The following is an 18,891-nucleotide window of genomic DNA, read 5'->3' as shown; positions in this document are numbered from 1 at the left end:
TCTGCGGTGCGCTCCTCGAGGGAGCCAAAATCCCCTCCGGTATCTAAGAGATGAAGGGAATTGGGCGCTATGAACCGTAGGTCCAACGAAGACGACGCCACAGTAGATAAACCAGAGCGGCTAGAAAAGATAGGTAGTTGTGACAACTATGCATCGTGAGCCGGCGGGGCTGCTTAGGCATCGAGAGAACGTTACCATTCCAAAGCAACACAAAGATTTGTCGAGAAAAGCTTCGTGCCCAGATATCACGTCTGCTTGAAGACTTTCATTTGTCTCTGCGCCAGAAAATGCCAGAGCGTCGCGGCTCCATCCATCGACAAAAGGATCTCCGATCTCAAAGCCAAAACCTCCGACGTTGTCTTGCACCTGAAAAGTCTGCATGCTGGGCAGTGTTTCCCATGACGAGAAGCCTGTTGGGAAGGTGGTTTGGTACGGTGAGTATGTCTCGCTATTTGTCCATGGCATATTCCATGCATTGGTATAAGGTACTCTAGAGGCGGTTTCCACACCTTGACCAAGTCTCTGCCGCTTGTGGCCATTCAAGTTGCAGTCTGAGTAATTCAAAGGAAGCTCTGCGCCGAACCAAGGAGAAGGGTATCCGTCACCCATGCTGAACGACAAAGGTCCTCGGAGATTAGTGACAATAGCAGCGACACCCTCTCGACTCCAGAGAACTTCGTGTGTTTCCTCTTAACTGAGATTTAGCATATTTTGTTGGTAAAAATTGGATGGCCGTGAGGCTGAAACTTGATAAGGCTGAAGACGTTTAAGAAATTTGCGAGGTAGTCGCCTATCAATGTGACGTGCAGTCCAGAGGAGGTTGTGCCTGACAAGGCTGGTTAGTCACTCAGCCACGGCCCAGTCGGGATTCCATACAAGGCTGCTGAAGAGGGTTTCTAGGGTTGCAAACGGGCTTTGCCATTGATTCGTCCTTGTCGGTGTGCGAGGTTCAGCTGCGCCTCCACCCATAAAACACGGTCTCGACATGAAAGCGTTTAGGTGGACAGAGCACCCAATGACATCTTCGTAAAAACATGCTTTGCGATCAAGACAGCCCCTGTGAGTATCGACTCCCGCTGCGCCTCTGAGACGAGGACGCTTGTGGCTATGTTTGGGCTCCAACTTTGAGGTGGAATAGCTTCCATGGACTTCATCTCTGCTGGCCAGCGACTACATCGTAGAAGACTCTTTTTTAGCGGAGCAGAGGGCTCTGTCGTGCACGTTCAGCCCACGAGAGAATTGAGCTTCACCTGTAAATGTCGGGAAGAAAGCAATTAGTGCGAGTTCACCGCAAACGGAGCAGGAATTGCAACGGTCCAATCAATATCTCGCGAATATGGTCGCCGATCAAAGCTGCTTTTTGAGGTTTAGCACTCTCTGCATATGTACCAATCTGTCATTAGCGTCCAAATCGTCCTCGGTTGCGTGTGACTCGAAAACGGGTGGCGGAGGCCACTCTCTCCTTACCTCTTCCCCCTGTCGTGCCGCTCGGAGAAATTGCGGTTCGATCGATACCAATCAAGGGCATATTCTGCTAGACACTAAAGCGGTGAGTGGGATGATGAAGCAAAGAACTTTTCTGCGACGTCTGCGGCACGAGGCGCAGGCCAAAGCCGGTAGGCAGAACCCGGGCGGACACTCGGACGCATGGTGCCGCCGAGGCGGGATTTGGGCCACTTTACGCGTCAAGAGAAGGTTGCCTCACGTGATCTGCAACTGGTGATCAGCCCCGTCGCGCTCAGGTTTCAGCCCAGCTTCCAACCCGCAAGTTGGAAGTCACCGTCACTGCATCTGCCAATTCATTCGATACTTCGTGCTTTCGCTGTGCGGTGGTTGGCTTCAATCTTATCTTCAATTTACTAAAATTTCCAGCCCTCGTCCGCTCTCGCCCAGAACAAGGCTCATATCGAGTCTTCCTCGTTCAATAATGGCCTTGCCGTATACCCTTACACTATGATTTTACCGATCGTTCGGGCAGTAGAGCGAAGACTTGACCTCTGTCGTGACCACTTCCTCAACAAAATTATCAGAACACACGGGTAATCATCCATGGCCACCAGTCAATCGCCTGGATCGATCCTAAATGACGCATTCCGCAAGCTCAAGGACTCGGTGACCTCTGCCGATGCAATCTCCTTCCAGAAAACTGAGCTTGAAGATGTCTGGAAGACGGCGGAAGAGATCCAGAAGACTCAGAGGGCGAGGCAGTCTGTGCAGGCACTGCGGCGTATCCAACCGTTGTTGGAAAATCTGGAGAAGTATTCCAAAGTCGTTGAAGTCCTGTGCAACGGCACTCCATTCCTCCCTTGGATCTGGGTAAATCAAACCGTGTCTAATTTTGATGCCGTTGCTGATGCCAGCTAAGGCCCCAATCAAATTGATGGTTCAGGTAAACGCCTCGAGATAGGGCGAATTTCAGATGCTAAATCGCACAGCTGGCCAGTGGGCACACCAAGATATTCGATCAGCTCCTGGACGCGTACGCCGAAATCGCCGCGGCAATGCCCCATTTTGATCGGTTGCAAGCCGGATTCTCCGACGACGACAACTTCAAAGTTATCCTGGCACTTGTGTACGCTGATATTCTCGAGTTTCACCAACGTGCATACAAGCTTTTCAGAAGACGGTGTGGGTGTTGACACTCCTCTCATGCTAGTAGGCTCAGTTTTCTGACACGCCATTAGCGTGGCATATTCTGTTTGACTCATTGTGGAAGTCGTTCGACAGCCGATTCAGTGGAATACTTGCCAATCTGTCCAAGCACAAAGAAATGCTCATGAAAGAAGCAATAGCTATTGATATTGTGGAAGCGAGAAAATGGAGGACTCGCGCGGCAGAAGAGCTAGACAAGCAAGAGAAGGGGCGAAATCAAATCTATATTAGTGATACTCTTGCATGGCTTAATATCCAACAGGAAGACCAGGAAGATGAACTCGACAGACTCCTGGCAAAGAGGCAGCCCGGAACTTGTGATTGGGTCTTCAGGCATCCGAAGTTTGTCACTTGGAAAACTGAGGCGCATGCAGAACGAGTTCTCTGGATGAATGGAATTCCTGGAGCAGGTATCCGCCGCAATGTGACGGGCTGTCACTGACTCGAGACTGATTCAGACGTGTAGGCAAAACAATCCTAACCTCCTACATCATCGACAAACTCCAAAATGACTCCAAAACCATCACGATTGCATACATAATCTGTAACTCCTATACAAGTGGAAAAAACATCTTGTCTGAGACGATGCGAGGCCTAGCCGCACAATTGCTAAGGGCAAACCCAGACATTATGCCATATGCGTTTGACAACTATGCCAACAAGGCGCTCCCGCCCTCCGTGTCACACGTGAGGAAGCTTCTATCGGAGATCTTGGGCATGATTCCAGAGACCTTTTTATTTATTGACGGCTTGGATGAATATACCGAATCTCAGCAAAGGTCCATCCTTACCGAGGTCCTTCCACTAACCAGAGTAACTGGTGGGACATGCAAGGTGCTGCTGTCTTCGAGAGACGTACCCAGCATTTCGAAGAGGATGAAGAGCAAACCACGTATCTCACTGCGAGACGAGTACTCGGGCGTCGAGGAAGACATCCAGAAGTATCTAGCGGAAGAACTGCAAGAGATCAAGGAGAGATTTGAGGGCAAGGAGAACGAGATGGAGGAAATTATTGAGGTTATCGCTCTGAAAGCTGATGGTATTCATCCTGGGAACTTGCGACCTCCTGCTAGCTTCGTCTAACACTGCGACAGGCATGTTTCTCTGGGTCAGATTAATCCTAGACGAATTGAGGAAGTGCTATAGTATGGATGAGCTCAGGAAAACCGTTGAAGGATTGCCCAAAGGGATCGATGAAGCGTGAGTGACGCAATGAAACCCGCATATTCTCCGCTAAGCCGATACAGCTATGGCCGAGTCCTTGAGCGCATCACCAAGGAAATGGACGTGGATGAATATGCAAAAGCCAGGCGTATTCTCGAGTGGCTTGCTTGCTCCTGTCGGCTGATGAAGATACACGAGGTCCAGGACGGTATTGCATTTCATGCCGACAATCTGGTCCTGAACGATGATACAAAATTTTCGCCCGCAGTTTTGGACCTGTGCAGACCACTGATTGAAGAAGGACCGAACAATACCATTGACTTTGTCCATTACTCCGCAAAAGAGTGTGTTTCTCTTCCGTCTACATCTCCTTGAGTCTAACCATTGCGAGCAGATACATTCTCGATAAAGCCTCTGGGCCATTGCTGTGGGAATCTCAAGCACACTACGACCTGGCATTTGCTTGTATTACATATTTGAACACGTCTTTCTGCTTCTACCAATACGCATCATCTCACCACATTGTGCGGACAAAAGTTGCGAAAGGTTTCCACGGACTGCATAACTACGCAACTGAGTATTGGTTTCAGCACCTGCTTCTCTGCTCGCGAGAGCTGGAGAGGCTGGATGAACGGCATCTCATAACCGAAGCCCTTAAGACACTTCAAGCTCAATTCTGGAAGGCTCAGCCTGGTACTGCTGCCAAGAATCTTAAATTGGATGACACCACAACCGCGAATGAGATAAGTGAGGAGCTGTCATCATTTGGAGACTATGAGTCTTTTCGGCAAGTGGGAGTCGACATTGCGACGTTTCGGGCACACTTAATTCAGGAGAAACATGCACATGAAGTTGCAGAGAGTATGAATCCCGCTTCAAAGTCTTTTTGTCTTCCATCGCTGACTACGGTAAAGAGCATCATGCCTACGAAATCGAACACGACCCGACCCATTTCAGCGCGATCACCAAGCGCTATCAAGAAGTCGTCTTGTTTCTGCTAACCTGCAGTCCTGAGGACGTCTCGGACGATATCGATCTCGAGATCTTGAACACATTCCGCAAAGTGTACGGAGAATCTGAATTCACGTGTCGGTTTCACGAATGCCCTTATCATTCGGACGGGTTCCAATCAATCCAGGATCGGAATCAACATGAACAAACCCATATGAAGACGCTTCGTTGCGCGGATCCGTCTTGCGAGTTTTTTGCTCGAGGATTTACAAGTAAAACAGGTTTGCAGAAGCACAACCGAAAGTATCATCCCACCCCCGATGAAGTCGAACTCCCCAAGTTTGTGCCGGTAAGGCCGGTCACTCCCCCGCCCGTATTCATTCCGCCGCCTCCCCCCAGATCTCCTACGCCTCCGTTGTTTCGTATGCCTATACCTCCTGCATCGGCGCCGCTTCGACCAGTCGTTCAACCTCAGTCTGAGAGGTGCGAGCGGATCAAGAAGGTGCGACTGAAAAGAGGTAAAAGAGGGCTTCGAGTTCATGCCTGTGAATCATGCACGAAGGTATTCTAACCGTCCCAACGAGCTTCTTTGATAGGGAATAGCTGACGCCGAATAGATTTTTATGCGCGCAGAAGCTTTGCGACGGCATCATCTCAGCCACCTGCCTCCGGGTTTCCATTGTCAACACGACGGTTGCGACAAAAAATTCCACCGCAGAGACCTTTACGAGCGACATCTTGACAAGCAGTATGTTTCCAGGCACTTTCCTTTGGGCCGAATATGCACTGATCGTGTTATCCTAGCATTCAGCAAGACAGTTCGTGAGCCTGTCGCATTGCGGGCCCAGGGAGCCCAACGAGGAACAGATCACATCTTCGGATCAAATATCGCTCAGAGGTAAAGGTGCAGCCGCAAGATACTCTACGGAGATGTACTTTGGAGACCAATAGCAAGGCTTTAATGAGAAATTTCCGAGTCAAAAGTGTTCAAATGCTGAAAAAGCTGTCTGTCTACTCCGTACTCGTGGTCAGATGCGGACCTCGTTGCGCTCCAATCCTGAGGTCTCTAAAGGAAGTCGTAGACGGGGTACGGAAGAGTCCGTCGCGTAGCCTGGTATTTGGAGGCGGAAAAGTGTCGCTTAACTTAGATAAATTGCAATGAGAGTATGGAAATCTCATTGTATCCTAGATCGAAGCCATTCCAAACCGCTTTTCATTGGACAACGAAAAGAATGAGTCACTGAAGTCTTTCAATTCCACTTACTGTGTTAGGCACAATTTTCGCAAAGCCAGCACTCGCCGACGGAAAAGCGGTCAGAGAGATGTGTCTTAAGATGGATCACTTGAAGGCCACAATGGGAGCCGGTGTGAGCCGGTGGGAGCTGGTGGGAGTGTGCAAATTCCCAGGATTCTTTGCAGTCCCAACTGCTCCCAGGTCGATCTTGATAGGCTCGTTGGGTTGAACGCAAGGCTCAGGGGGCACTGCCTCACGGGCAGTTACAAGATTCGGATTAGGCCTCCCAGAAGGCTTCTGGAATCTCTTCGACAGAGGTCATAATGTGAATTTCGCACCCCTCGAGCCAATTTCCCCTAGCATTGCATTCGCGATTTTCCGCCTCCAAATTTCCGAATATGGAAAGGACCCCGGCATGCAGGTGTTTTTCAAGGCAGACCGGCATAAAAAGAAAGCCTTGGGGGGTGACATTGGAGGCCAACAGATCAAATGGGCCGTTCAATCACTCGGTTTACGCGAAAGCCGTCGAGTGTAAAACTCCCCAGACGAGCTTGACTTCGAGCTTGCTACGTAAATCCTAATTGGCCCATCCACCTTGACAGCCTGATGGGCTCGGGAAAAATCCCCACACCGACTACTCTGTACTCCGTACAATGATCGTTAAATCACTCGGCCCCTCGAACGCCCCTCGAACCTGAGCGCGGACGTTTTGGCTCCTTTTGGTGTCTGAAAGAGGCAATTTTGGAGGCAACCGAAGATTCTGAAAGCATGAGGCATTTCATGGAGAGTGTGAAGAATTGGGATACATCCCATCATCACTCGCCATCTTGCGATGATTCTCGTTAGGATTAGGGGAGATTGAAGGGATGCACAGCGCTCCGTACCAGAAGACTCGAACTTGAGCCCTATGCTCTTTCACCAGAAATCGTATGGTGGGGGGCCGTTTCATCCTCCAAGACGATTGGTAGCACAATTTTGATGCGGACAGAATCTCAGTTTCGCACCTTCATCACGGCCACGGTGTGTTGATGTTGATTTGTTGAGCCATGAGGGCAAGACGACTGGCATGACGAGCCAATGCGCCAACCAGTTTGTTTCCCTCTCCGCTCTCAACACAGGCTAGTATGTGTTGTACATCCATATCCCTTCTGGAGCGTGTTTCAGAAACTGGCCTCCAAGGCGTCTTCGCTGGAGGCAGCCACGATCCTAAAATGCCAAGCAGAGTTCGAAATGTCACAAAACTAGTTGAACCACCCTGGAGGGAATGTTCTTACTGCCAACGGATTCTGCTGCTGCTGGCGGTCATTCTCCGCGTGTCGATCTCTCCAAGGGTTCCACATCCAAATTATTTGGAGGCAGAAAACACCAAAAGTTCCAGTTACAGTGTGTGAAACCAACAAAAAGCCCTCCAACGAAGACGTCTAACTGATCTCTTACTGGTTCTCTTCGTTTCTCGTGCTGGATGTGGGGCTTAGAGGGGAGCCTTAATGTTTTATTGTCGAGGCTGCGAGAATGCTGTCTTTTTTTACTCACTAATCCCTAGCATCCGCCTATAGTGAGTTGGAGATGCCTTCGACAAGGTTTGCCTGCAATCCAACGACGGAGGGTGCGAAGTTTCGAAGCAATGAGATTTTCGAATCCGTACTATACTATGATGGATATAGCTACAGCCTCCAGAGTATTCGGATCCTCCTGCCAGCTATGCAAAGACATCTTGGCTGTTGGCTGTACCACTTCGAGATCCAGACAGGCGCACCGCCGCTCTGCAAGAACAACGACATCAAAAGCATATCGTAGAATGAAAAACTGTCATGCCCGGAGTACCCGCACTTCGAAATAGTCGGGGTCCAAAGGGGAACCCCCGAGCCCGAACTGGCTTCTGCGGATGGACATCAGGCAGCGCTCCCCTGTGGCTCGCCCGGTGCTCAGCCACGCTCCCCTGTACTCTGACGGTGCTCCCACGACGCTTTCCCGAGGTCCGCCGGGCCTCCTGGACGCTCCGTCATGTGCCTGATTAAAGCGGTCGCGCTCCGTTTCCTGAACGAAAATGGGAAGAGACGAGGCATGGTTTGGGGTGTATAATATATATTATATATATGCTTGACATCAAATTGCTCTCCTTGAGAGCTTCTGTCCGTTAATGACCCTACGCAGTTAGATGAAGGTGGTATCGAGTAATACAAACCTGTCCACTCCAGCTTCAAAGCTTAAGAAGTGAAGATCAAGGTATTCATACCCTGAAGGATACACTTAATGATACTGTCGACCTGGTCGCGCCTAGTTGGGCACGTGACCCGCATGCGGCCCGGCAAAGTTTCCCTAACTGGTTCCGGGCTTCACGCGACGGCTCGCGACCATGAAGCAGCCAAGGTGTCCACGCCAGTTGCTGGCCGATATTGTTCTGGGTATATGGGATGCAGATACAACGTACGGTAGTCTGTTAAAGGTCAGATATTGCTACTATTGTATGCTTGCAATTCTCCAGAGAGCTGCAGATCTGGAACGCCACACTCATCGCCATGTGCCATAGCCTTCGGTAACCAAAGCCTCGAACGAATCTTCCGTGGCCGTACCTTTCGAACGGGCCTCCTTGCGCCCGCACCCTGTCGTGCTCTTGCGGCAAAATGGCCATCCCTCGCCCAGATGTATCAATCCCAGAATACGACACGTTGTCAATGCATCCACTGGCCCCAGGCCATACCCCCGTTATTCACGACGTTACGCCTGCGATCGCCATCGACCCGGTCGCCCTTATCACGACAGAATGTATAACTATAACGTCGGCCATGCGCAAGCATGCTCGGTGGGCGCAGTCGTCGGTAGCCACAATCTTGGGAGGAGGCGCTTCAAGGCTACAGGAGTCGGAGCTGCGGCGTTCGCCTTCTCAGAGTCGTCGAGGGACCCCGGTGATCACAGATCCAGGAAAGACAAAGCCGAATGCCAATAACCTCTCGGACGATGAGAATGCCAGCCTGGCAAGCCGCTGGGGGCTGCGTGGAAAGAAAGGAAAGAGCCTGCAAGACAACCCCCTCCTGACAGCATTCTCGAGGTTAAGGCGAGATTTGGCGGGATGCAAGGACGTCAGGACCGTGGACGCCCCAGAGCTCCTACACCCCTTTCTACAGGTTATACGCAGTTCGTCGACCAGCGCTGCCATCACCAGTCTTGCTGTCATCTCCATTACGAAATTCTTTGCCTACAACATCATCACAATAGAGAGCCCCAGAATCGGTCCCGCCATGCATCTTCTCAGCGCTGCAATCACCCATTGTCGATTTGAGGCTAGTGACACTGCTGCAGATGAGGTCGTACTGCTGAGGATATTGCGGTTGATGGAGAACATTATATCAAGACCTGAGGGTCAATTACTCGGTGACGAGAGTATTTGCGAAATGATGAGCACTGGATTGAGCATGTGCTGTCAAGCAAGGCTGTCGGAAGTGCTCAGGAGGTCGGCCGAGATGGCAATGGTCACCATGTGCCAGGTCGTCTTCAGCCGGCTGAAGTACATCAAAGTCGAAGAGCTGCCCAAGAGTAGGAGTCGTTCGGGCACCAAAACCGCCCTGATAAATGCTTCTGAAGATCTGAAAATTGAGCCACCAATGACCGGGAGTGTCATGGGGAATGGAGAATCTGTACGGCCCAGTGTCGACGCTGATCCTCGGCCCAGCTCCGAACCAGCATCTGAAGTCACAGCTTCCAAGTCGGAGGCACAGAATACAGCCGCCCCGGTGAACGAAAAGGACGATGAAAAGGTTGAGCCATATTCGTTGCCGTCCATCAAGGAGCTATTTCGAGTTTTGATCGACCTCCTTGATCCCCATGACAGGACTCATACTGATCCTATGCGCATCATGGCACTGAGGATAATTGATGTTGCGTTGGAAGTCTCGGGACCATGGATAGCCAAACAGCCTGCCCTTGCAGCATTGGTTCAGGACGACTTGTGTCGCCACTTGTTTCAGCTTGTTCGTTCGGACAATATGGTTCTGTTGAACAGCTCTCTTCGAGTTGCCGGGACACTGCTTGCTACTTGCCGACAACTACTAAAATTGCAGCAAGAGTTGTTTTTGTCATATCTTGTGGCATGTTTACACCCTCGCGTTGACATACCCCAAGAACCAGGAATTGATCCAGCGCTTTATGAAGGCGTACCCCAAGCTCCGAAACTTGTCAAACAGGCTCCATCCCAATCCAGCAGTGGGCGATCTACACCTGTCCCAATCAAGGATAGGCAAAAATTGGGTCTGGAAGGCGGTGCAAGACGACCTGAGGCGCGGGAAGCCATGGTTGAGGCTATTGGTACACTGGTACGAATGCCTAGCTTCATGGTGGAATTGTTTGTCAATTACGATTGCGACGTTGATAGACAAGACCTTTGTGAAGACATGGTTGGTCTGTTAGCACGCAATGCATTCCCAGACTCGGCAACATGGAGCACAACAAACGTACCGCCACTGTGTCTAGACTCCCTATTGAGCTTTGTCCAGTTCATGGCGGACAGACTTCACCAGGAAATACCAACAGATGCCCAGCAGCGGATAGAGAAGATGCAGTTGCAGAGAGCAAGAAAGAAGATCATCAAAAGTGGTGCCTCCAAATTTAACGACGACCCTAAAGCCGGAATTGCTTACCTGGTGAGAAATGGTATCATTAAGAATCCCGACGATCCATTGCAAGTTGCCCAGTTTTTGAGAGGCACATCGCACGTTTCAAAGAAGGTATTGGGCGAGTTTTTGACGAAGAAAACAAACGAGCGGCTGTTGACCGCCTTCATTGGTTTATTGAACTTCGAGAACAAACGAATCGACGAAGCACTTCGAGAAATGCTTGGTGCTTTCCGTCTTCCGGGCGAATCGGCGCTGATAGAACGCATTATCAACATCTTTACGGATCGGTATTGCGCAACTGTTAACCCAGAGGAGATCGAAGATAAGGATGCAGCCTTTGTTCTCACCTATGCGATCCTCATGCTGAATACTGAGCTGTATAATCCCAACGTCAAGCCGCAAAACCGCATGGGCTTTGAAGGCTTTTCCAGGAATCTGAGAGGTGTCAATTCAGGGAAGGATTTCACGCCAGAATTTCTTCAAGATATTTACGATGCCATCAAGGACAATGAGATTATATTACCCGATGAACACGACAACAAACATGCTTTTGAGTATGCCTGGAAAGAATTATTGATGAAAACCAGCGATGCAGGTACCTTGGAACTATGCCGCACCAACACATTCGATGCAGAAATGTTCAAAGCAACGTGGAAACCGATTATTGCAACGCTCTGCTATGTTTTCATGTCGGCTTCCGACGATGCTGTATTTTCCAGGATTGTGGTTGGCTTTGACCAATGTGCACAAATTGCGGCCAAGTACGGCGTCACAGAGGCATTCGATCGAATCATCTACAGTATCAGCCAGATTAGTGGTTTGGCCTCAGAGATACCTCCCAGTACTTCACTGAACACAGAGGTTCAGGTTGGGAAAAGGAGCATCATGGTCAGTGAGATGGCCGTGAGACTTGGGCGAGATTTCAAAGCACAATTGTCAACCGTCTTGTTGTTCCGTATCTTGTCAGGGCACGAAGACGCAGTAGGAGAGACATGGATATATGTCGTACGGATCTTGAGAAATCTCTTTGTCAACTCGCTCATCACTTTGCCCAACGTTGAAAGCACGAAATTTGCAGGTATAGACTCAATCCCACTTCAACCGCCATCACACGTCGTCGACCGTGATGGTAACCTCGCCGAGAGCGGCCTTTTCTCCACATTTACATCTTACTTGTCCAGCTACGCCGCAGATGACCCCCCAGAACCCTCCGAAGAAGAATTGGAGAACGCTCTCAGCTCTGTCGACTGCGTGAGGGCATGCCAACCCGATAAGATTCTGAACCACATGGCTTCTCTTCCTCCAAATCAAATTCAGAGTCTCGTAACAGCTTTGTTATCTCAAATGGAGGATTCTTCGCCGGTGGTGACGGTAAAACCGGAAAGGCCTCTTCCAGTGACTCAGAGAGTCAATGGCCATCGCTTACCAAAGGCTGGACCCGAGTATGATCCGGGAACCATTTTCCTCTTGGAGCTGGCTACCATATTGACTTTGAGGGATGAAGAGACCACCGCTGCTGCTGGAGAAGCCTTGACGGGATCTCTGCAGAATGCTGTCAGGGATGCCTCGAATATTCACCCCTTGGCACTGTCCAGGATCGTCCATTACCTTCTTGAGGTGCTGCGACATGGCTATGTAAGTCAATCACATGAATTAATGTGATCGTGGTGCTGACATCAAGACAGACTTTCGACTTTATACGCGCCCCTGTAGTCCTTCATGCTATTTCTAGCTTTGATGATGCTGTGTTGGACCGCACCGCAGCAGCGATCACGCGAGACCTTGCCAGCTGCATCGCTGTCCCCGGTGCCCTCACCAATGAAATCACAACATCTCCAGATTTCTGGTCGACTCTTCAGCGACTTCATCAGCACAGAACCGAGGCCGAAAAGGTTTTCGCCATTCTGACTACTCTTGCCACCTCTATGCCCGCGACTGTGACAGCCGATAATTTTGAATCTGTCATCGGACTGGCCAATGACTTTGCAGCTGCCGGATCTATCGGTTCGATCCAAGAAAAGCGCCGGGACTTCGCAGCCAAGCGAGGCCACCAAGCTAACCCGGCCCGCGAGGAAGACGGTGCCGTCGTACAACGAGCGAACAAAGCCATCAACCTGATCTATCAGCTTAATGATCGTGTTCCTGACCTCATCGCTCAATCACATCTCGACCGCAATGAAGCATGGGCGGCATACTGGTCACCCATCTTCCGGGCGCTATGTACGCAATGTGTCAACCCATGTCGTGAGATCCGGCATCGAGCTTTCTCAGCATTACAACGCACATTACTTTCTGACACTGTGGCAGACAAGGAACAACATCATGAATGGATAGCCATGTTCGATGAAGTCTTGTTCCCGTTGACTTTAAGGCTGTTGAAGCCCGAAATCTATCAGATCGACCCCCCTGGAATGAACGACACGCGAGCGTACGCTGCAAGCGTGCTCTGCAAAATCTTCCTGCGATATCTTGACCGGCTCGTCGAGGTAGGCCGAATGGGCGACGTGTGGATCAAGGTATTGGAACTACTTGACCGCCTGATGAATGCAGGCACTGAAGGTGACGCTTTGGCTGAAGCTGTGCTTGAAGGGGTAAAGAATGTTCTCCTCGTCATGGACGGGACTGGATATTTGGGTAGGGACAATGCGGTTGTCCAACCTGGGGTGGTACCATCACCACGTGCACAAACTCCTGCAGAGTCTGAAGACAATAATGATGACGAAGATGAAGAGAAAGTGGGAGAAGAAGATCACAAGCAGCAAGAGCGCAAACTTGACGATTCACGGATCTGGCCAGAAACGGTGAGGAGGTTGGATAGATTCCTGCCGGGATTGGTGCAGGAGTTGTTCCCTCCTGCGCCTGTGGAGACGGAACCTGAAGAAGCCGAGGGGACTGTGGACGAGGAGAAGGGGAGTGCGGACGAGGAGAGGGAGACTGTGGACGAGGAGAAGGAGACTGTGGATGATGAGAAGGAGACTGTGGGGCCTGAGGAGCAATAGCGAAGAACTTATAATGTGTACTGTGGTCAGATAACCTCGGGGTTGATTAGCAAATACCTCATTAGATGACAGATGGGGAGCCTTTCTCTGATAGGAAGATATGTGCTCCAAGGGACAACGCCTCAATCGAGTGGAAGTGAATGTCAGGAATATATATTGCTCTCCCCAATGATTGCTCATTCAGCTGTCAACAACTCAACCATGTTTTGCTCTCGCCCGTTCCCCTAGTGGGTTTGATCAACGCTACACTTGTGATACCTGGATCAACAACTGGGGCTCGCAGCCAGAGAGATTCAAAAAGAAAAAAGAAAAAAGAAAAACGACGGCCTATGCACGGCGGATTCGGGAAAGGGGGGAAATTCCTAGAATGCTGCAGGGCAAAGATATGCTGCAGCGCATGGCAACGTTTCAAACTAGCAAACACCACTGGAACCGCACTCTTTCTGGGACTCTACAAGGGTTGATCAAGACCGGACCGGTGGACGCGTCTCCGAAGGCGAACGACAAGAAACGTTGAACAATACGAGAAACGAGATAAGGCTGTGGGCGAAGAAACAGTCATGACCCTGGCGGAGATGAGACAGAGTTACAGGGTTGAAGATTCAGAGACGGGGAATCAACAAAAACAACGGAGCAATACTACTGTAGAAAATCTGGTTTTTTCCCTCAAAAGAAGACTCAAGAGCCGTTGGGCCACAATGGGGTATATACTCGTGGACGTACCATCAGGCGAAGACGGCGATATACTAATCACGAGATAGACCCAGATAAAGTCCTGCAATGCCTGATACAAAGTCACGGTCCAAATCAAGAGAAAATCTGTGTCATCGTGTTCACACCCTCACGTTAAGTTGCTCTTAGTGCTGTGTTCTGGCGAGATCTTTTCACCCCAGCCACAGGGGCCACAGGGGCAGTGGAAGTCTCTGGGGGGGGCCCTTGACCGAAGAAAAAGTCACTTGAACGATTGTTGGGTTCCATTTGACGAGACGAGCGGACGCGGTACGCGGGTCTTGTTTTCTGAGAGCATGAAGCATCCCTGAGAAAAGGAGAGGGCCTCCAGACAGCTTTTATACTGCATATCATGTATACATGGGAGTGTGAGATCGGTTCCCCTGATGCCCCCTTGCTGTGGTAGCGCTGTGGTATTGCGACAGGGTCTTGTTGATGCCGCAGTCGTCTCACAAGACAAATCTAGCCTGAATTCGGGCTAGCAGAGCTGCCTTTTGACATCAAGCCCTAAGTCCTGGACTCTCGAGTCTGTCGCGCTGATTCTTACTGGTATTGTATGGTCCAAGCGATGCACGGGCGCCGGATCTACGTGCAATAGAGTCCCGTCCCAGCCAGGTGGCGGCAACTACTGCGAGCTTGACGTGTCCAATATCCTGGGTCTGTTCTCTTTGTCCTGTCAGTACTCCACCCCTTCCTCCAAGAAAAAGGGGATTTGCCGGCACGCCATGGGCCAGTGAGAGCTCTCCTTGCTCAGGCCGGTCGAGTCAGCGCCGTCTGCTGACCGATCCGCTTTTGGATCTAGAGGTGGAAGAAGCGAGGGGGGGCTCCCCGTTGAGGCTGAAATATGAAGAGACAGGCAGCGTCTGAGTAACTTGGCGTGTGGCGTCAACAAAAGACGAGAGGAAACAGTCAATAGTGTAGGACTAATAAGCAAGCAGAGGAACTCTTTGTCGTCTCAACTGTCTTTGCCTCTGCCCATCCCCGCGACGCTGGGTCCTCGCGCTAAACTCCTACTGTCTGTACAGTCAGCTCCCCACTTGGGTTTTCAACACCGGATAATGATTGCCAGCCAAAGTCAATATGCGAGAAGCTATGACCAGAAGGCTATTTTGCCGGGCGGGTTAGCCGAACAAACGCGTCGCCTATCAAGTTTAGATAAACGACCCGTCATTGAACGCTCGCTGAGTCGAAGAATCGAGAGCGGTCGAGGATCGTCACGGAGTAGACAACCCCATGTTGCACATCCCAGGTCGACTTCACGTGGTTACAGTGAAGATAGATTTCACTGATCAGTCGACAACGCTACAACACCATTTCCTGGAAGACTACAGATGGCCCTTTGCCGGTTGCAAACAAGCAACCCCCCAGCAAAGTGCGATCGATCAGCTGGAATGGCCACGTCAGGCCCGGATGTGGATCTTACGTTCAGCTGCAGAGCTTGATGCTTGCACCCGATGGGGCCTAACTAGTGCAGCCACTACCACTGCCCATTGAAAACTCTGGCAAGCTCTCTCATATAGTCAGTCCCCGTTGAGAACGAGACCTCACAGCTCGCCGCGACTGTCAGACCCTCATGATGTGGCATGAGCATCGACCACTATAAGAGTTATCCAAGCTTGAGCTGTGCAGTAACGGGCAGTTTGCGGGGACACTGTCACACTGGTAGGGAGGGAGGCAGAAGAAGTAATCTTTGTGTCAATCCGTCAGGACGAAGCGAAGAATTGAAAATAAGGGCTGTGATCGACGAGGGTCTAGATGGACTCCGGGAGCCGTTTTCCTCCTGTCAAATCCACCTACGGACTACTACTGATCCACCAACATTTCCGGCCACGCTTGGCTCCTCTTCAATACCAACGTCGACGAGTCGGACTAGGTGGTGTCCTGTACCTGGAGATATGCGTCGAGCAGCTTCTCACCATGGAGTCGCTCCCTCGAGACGAGCTCCTTGGGGCTCTTCTGCTCACTTGCCAGCACATTTTTCTGTGGCTCCTGGGGTCTTCGTCGCTAACCACGCTTCTGACACTCCTTCCCGGCATTCTGAGCTTTCCGCAACATTGTAACAGCCAGATTTGACTGATATTGCAAGTCAATCAGAAGGACCATTCTAGACCTGACCTCCTGGGATGCTCGCTCCACTCAACCCTTCCATCGATCGGTGTCTTCTCGGTCGTCTTCGTCTTGTCAGTCTCGGTACTTTCCGCGCAATGTTAGTGACCACTGACCACTGACCTCCTAAAGCTCGGGGGCCCATACCAGCACTGGTATATTGACAGGAAGGGTCTGTATTCTCTGCCTCTTCTCGACAAATCATTCTGCAAGGGACCTGGACTAGTCTGAATGACAACCCCATGCACAGGACATATTCAAATTGGATAACAGCTCAAGTCGCCGCTGCTCTGCTGCCCCAGCTCGTGTAGAGCAGTACTGCCACCTGCCACTGCTAAGCCACATTATTGCTCGGTGCCCTTATCAATCACAGACCCTTATGACGGTTGATGTTTGACGGGGCCTGACTCGGTTGTCGGAAATTCATGCCAAGGCGAGGTTGATATCTGCTTGGCTTACTAGGCGCTACGAACAGGTTGTGAGGAAATGAGGAGTGTGAACGGAGCAAAGCGGGTGAGTGAGTGTTGCCCCGAACGTTACACAGGCATACCTCCTGAGGAAGCGTCTTACGGGATCTCTGTGATTGCTTTCCGATGGAGTTTCCCCCCTTCCTAGCATCTCTGGATATTAGAGACGTCTTCCAAGCCTGGATTGGCAAACTGAGATGGGCCTACCTCCTGAAGGTTTCCTCACGGACTCTCTGAGATTACTTTGGCATGACTCTTTTCCTTTTGTTGCTCTTGTGGACATCAGGAACATGCTCCTAGCATGCACTGACAGACTGATTTGGCGAGGTCATACACCTAACAGTTGAGACTGCTAAGGACGCTCGTTCCTCCAACCCCACTGGGCCAGGAGAGAGGCACCTCGTTGTCTGTGTGAAGCCCATGATCTTACTGAAATGTGTCGAACAGCAGACGGGCTATGCAAACTACAAGCAGGCCGTACGCTCAGGTCATGTCCCATAGCGTATGGCACAGCCAAAACGACTGGATTCAATTTGACTAACAAGAGAGGGAGCGGGACGATATTGTGGTGAGGCGACACGTATAAATCCATGGCTTCTCTTCCATACTTTCAACCGGGTCCTTCTTCCTCATCTCGCATCCTCACAACCTCTCTTTGTCTTTTCGTCCACCTGAAGACAGGTGCTATCGGCGATGAAGTCTTTTGGATTATTGGCCGTCACAGCCTCGGTGGCTCTCGCCAACAGAGTCATCGCAAGTCCTCTCACTACTATCGAACCATGCCCAAGTGCAACAGGCCATGTCTATGCTCCGATCACCGTCACTTCGCAATACCAACCGGTCTCGACCTGTGAGCCTACGACTGCCTGTGTCAAGGGAAAATGCTCAACCAAATATCCTTTTGTCACCTACCCTTATGTTTCGACCGTTGTTCCTTGCGCCTGGAATGGTACCACGACCCAAAAGACCACTGTAACCGAAGTCGCCCAGCCCGTGAGGGTATCTGAGTACCTCGAAACCCTAACTCACATTACATCTGTTCCACTAGTCCACAAGTTTCCCCTGATCGACTGGTTCAAGATGGTCCCTGCCACCACTGAAGAGGTCACGCTTTACGAAACGGTTACTCGACGAGCTGTTGCGCCTTATAACGCGGTTGGGCCTCTCCCGATCCCTGGCTGGGAAGGCAGCGGATTGTGCGAGAAATGCGTGAACCATGATGGCACCAAGTCTCAACTCCTTGAAGTTACTGAATGTAGAATCGGTACTGAACTCTCCGGTGAACAATATGCCAACTGTGTGGAATGGTTCGAGACTTTGATCGCTCAGCCTCCAAAGTCTCAGACGGCCCGAGGACACTGCTCAAGCTCGGGAAAGATTGAACATGCGGGCGTCTATACCTGGACTTTCCCTCAGATTGCTCCTCCTGTCACGGTCACGCAACCTCCAGTAACTGTCACTGTTACCGTCGACGGTCGCCCGCAAGTCTCTGTCCACCGGGATGTTCGAGTCATCCCTGGCAAGCCTTGGGATGCCTTTATCACCCGATCCTTTTCCGGCCCCACCGTGTTCAATTTCAATGTCTACGTTACAAAGGTATTCATCATCACTCTTCCTCATTTCACTCAACCTGCTCAGAGTACTGTTACCGTGACTGTCCCAAGCGGTCCCCACAATGGCGATCCCGGGCATGGAGGCTGGTGGCCAGTGCCTTCTGGACATGGCAGCTGGAGTCCCTCGGATGGCGGCAACAATGCTTGGGAAGACTGGAATCCATCCACATCGTCCACGACGACATCGGCAAGAGTGTCCACAACCAGCACCTCCCATGGCGGCTGGGGCACCAGTAGCACAGCGACCAGCTCCTATTCGACCACTTCCTCTTCGGCCAGTCCTTCGTCCGCAAGCTCTGCCTCGGCGAGCTCTTCATCCGCCAGCTCCTCTTCGGCGGGTTCCTCATCTGCAAGCTCTGCCTCGGC

The 18,891-nt window shown here is 51.0% G+C and overlaps 3 protein-coding genes across 3 annotated transcripts in view; all 3 read left to right on the top strand.

Moving 5' to 3' along the window:
• Nucleotides 1-2,049: 2,049 nt before the first annotated feature.
• Nucleotides 2,050-5,338, top strand: PV08_01954 (uncharacterized protein; the record flags this gene model as incomplete). Its single annotated transcript, XM_016376314.1, has 9 exons — nucleotides 2,050-2,316; nucleotides 2,366-2,389; nucleotides 2,436-2,628; nucleotides 2,685-3,062; nucleotides 3,119-3,691; nucleotides 3,747-3,852; nucleotides 3,900-4,160; nucleotides 4,211-4,677; nucleotides 4,731-5,338. 9 exons carry the CDS (start codon nucleotides 2,050-2,052, stop codon nucleotides 5,336-5,338), a joined length of 2,877 nt encoding a protein of 958 aa, XP_016241590.1.
• Nucleotides 5,339-8,625: 3,287 nt separating this feature from the next.
• Nucleotides 8,626-13,610, top strand: PV08_01953 (uncharacterized protein; the record flags this gene model as incomplete). The annotated part of the gene is made up of 2 exons (XM_016376313.1): nucleotides 8,626-12,246; nucleotides 12,297-13,610. 2 exons carry the CDS (start codon nucleotides 8,626-8,628, stop codon nucleotides 13,608-13,610), a joined length of 4,935 nt encoding a protein of 1,644 aa, XP_016241589.1.
• Nucleotides 13,611-17,605: 3,995 nt separating this feature from the next.
• PV08_01952 (uncharacterized protein) overlaps nucleotides 17,606-18,891 on the top strand; it is a gene marked incomplete at both ends in the record, with an annotated part of 4,933 nt that continues 3,647 nt past the window's right edge. Inside the window, one exon of the mRNA XM_016376312.1 lies at nucleotides 17,606-18,810. Coding sequence (XP_016241588.1) covers nucleotides 17,606-18,810 — 1,205 coding nt within the window. The remainder of the gene's footprint in view (nucleotides 18,811-18,891) is intronic.

The sequence above is a fragment of the Exophiala spinifera genome, assembly GCF_000836115.1.
Source record: "Exophiala spinifera strain CBS 89968 unplaced genomic scaffold supercont1.1, whole genome shotgun sequence".
Lineage (NCBI taxonomy): Eukaryota > Fungi > Ascomycota > Eurotiomycetes > Chaetothyriales > Herpotrichiellaceae > Exophiala > Exophiala spinifera.
Note: the sequence above shows the minus strand (reverse complement) of the source record. Positions and strands in the feature narration are given on the sequence as shown.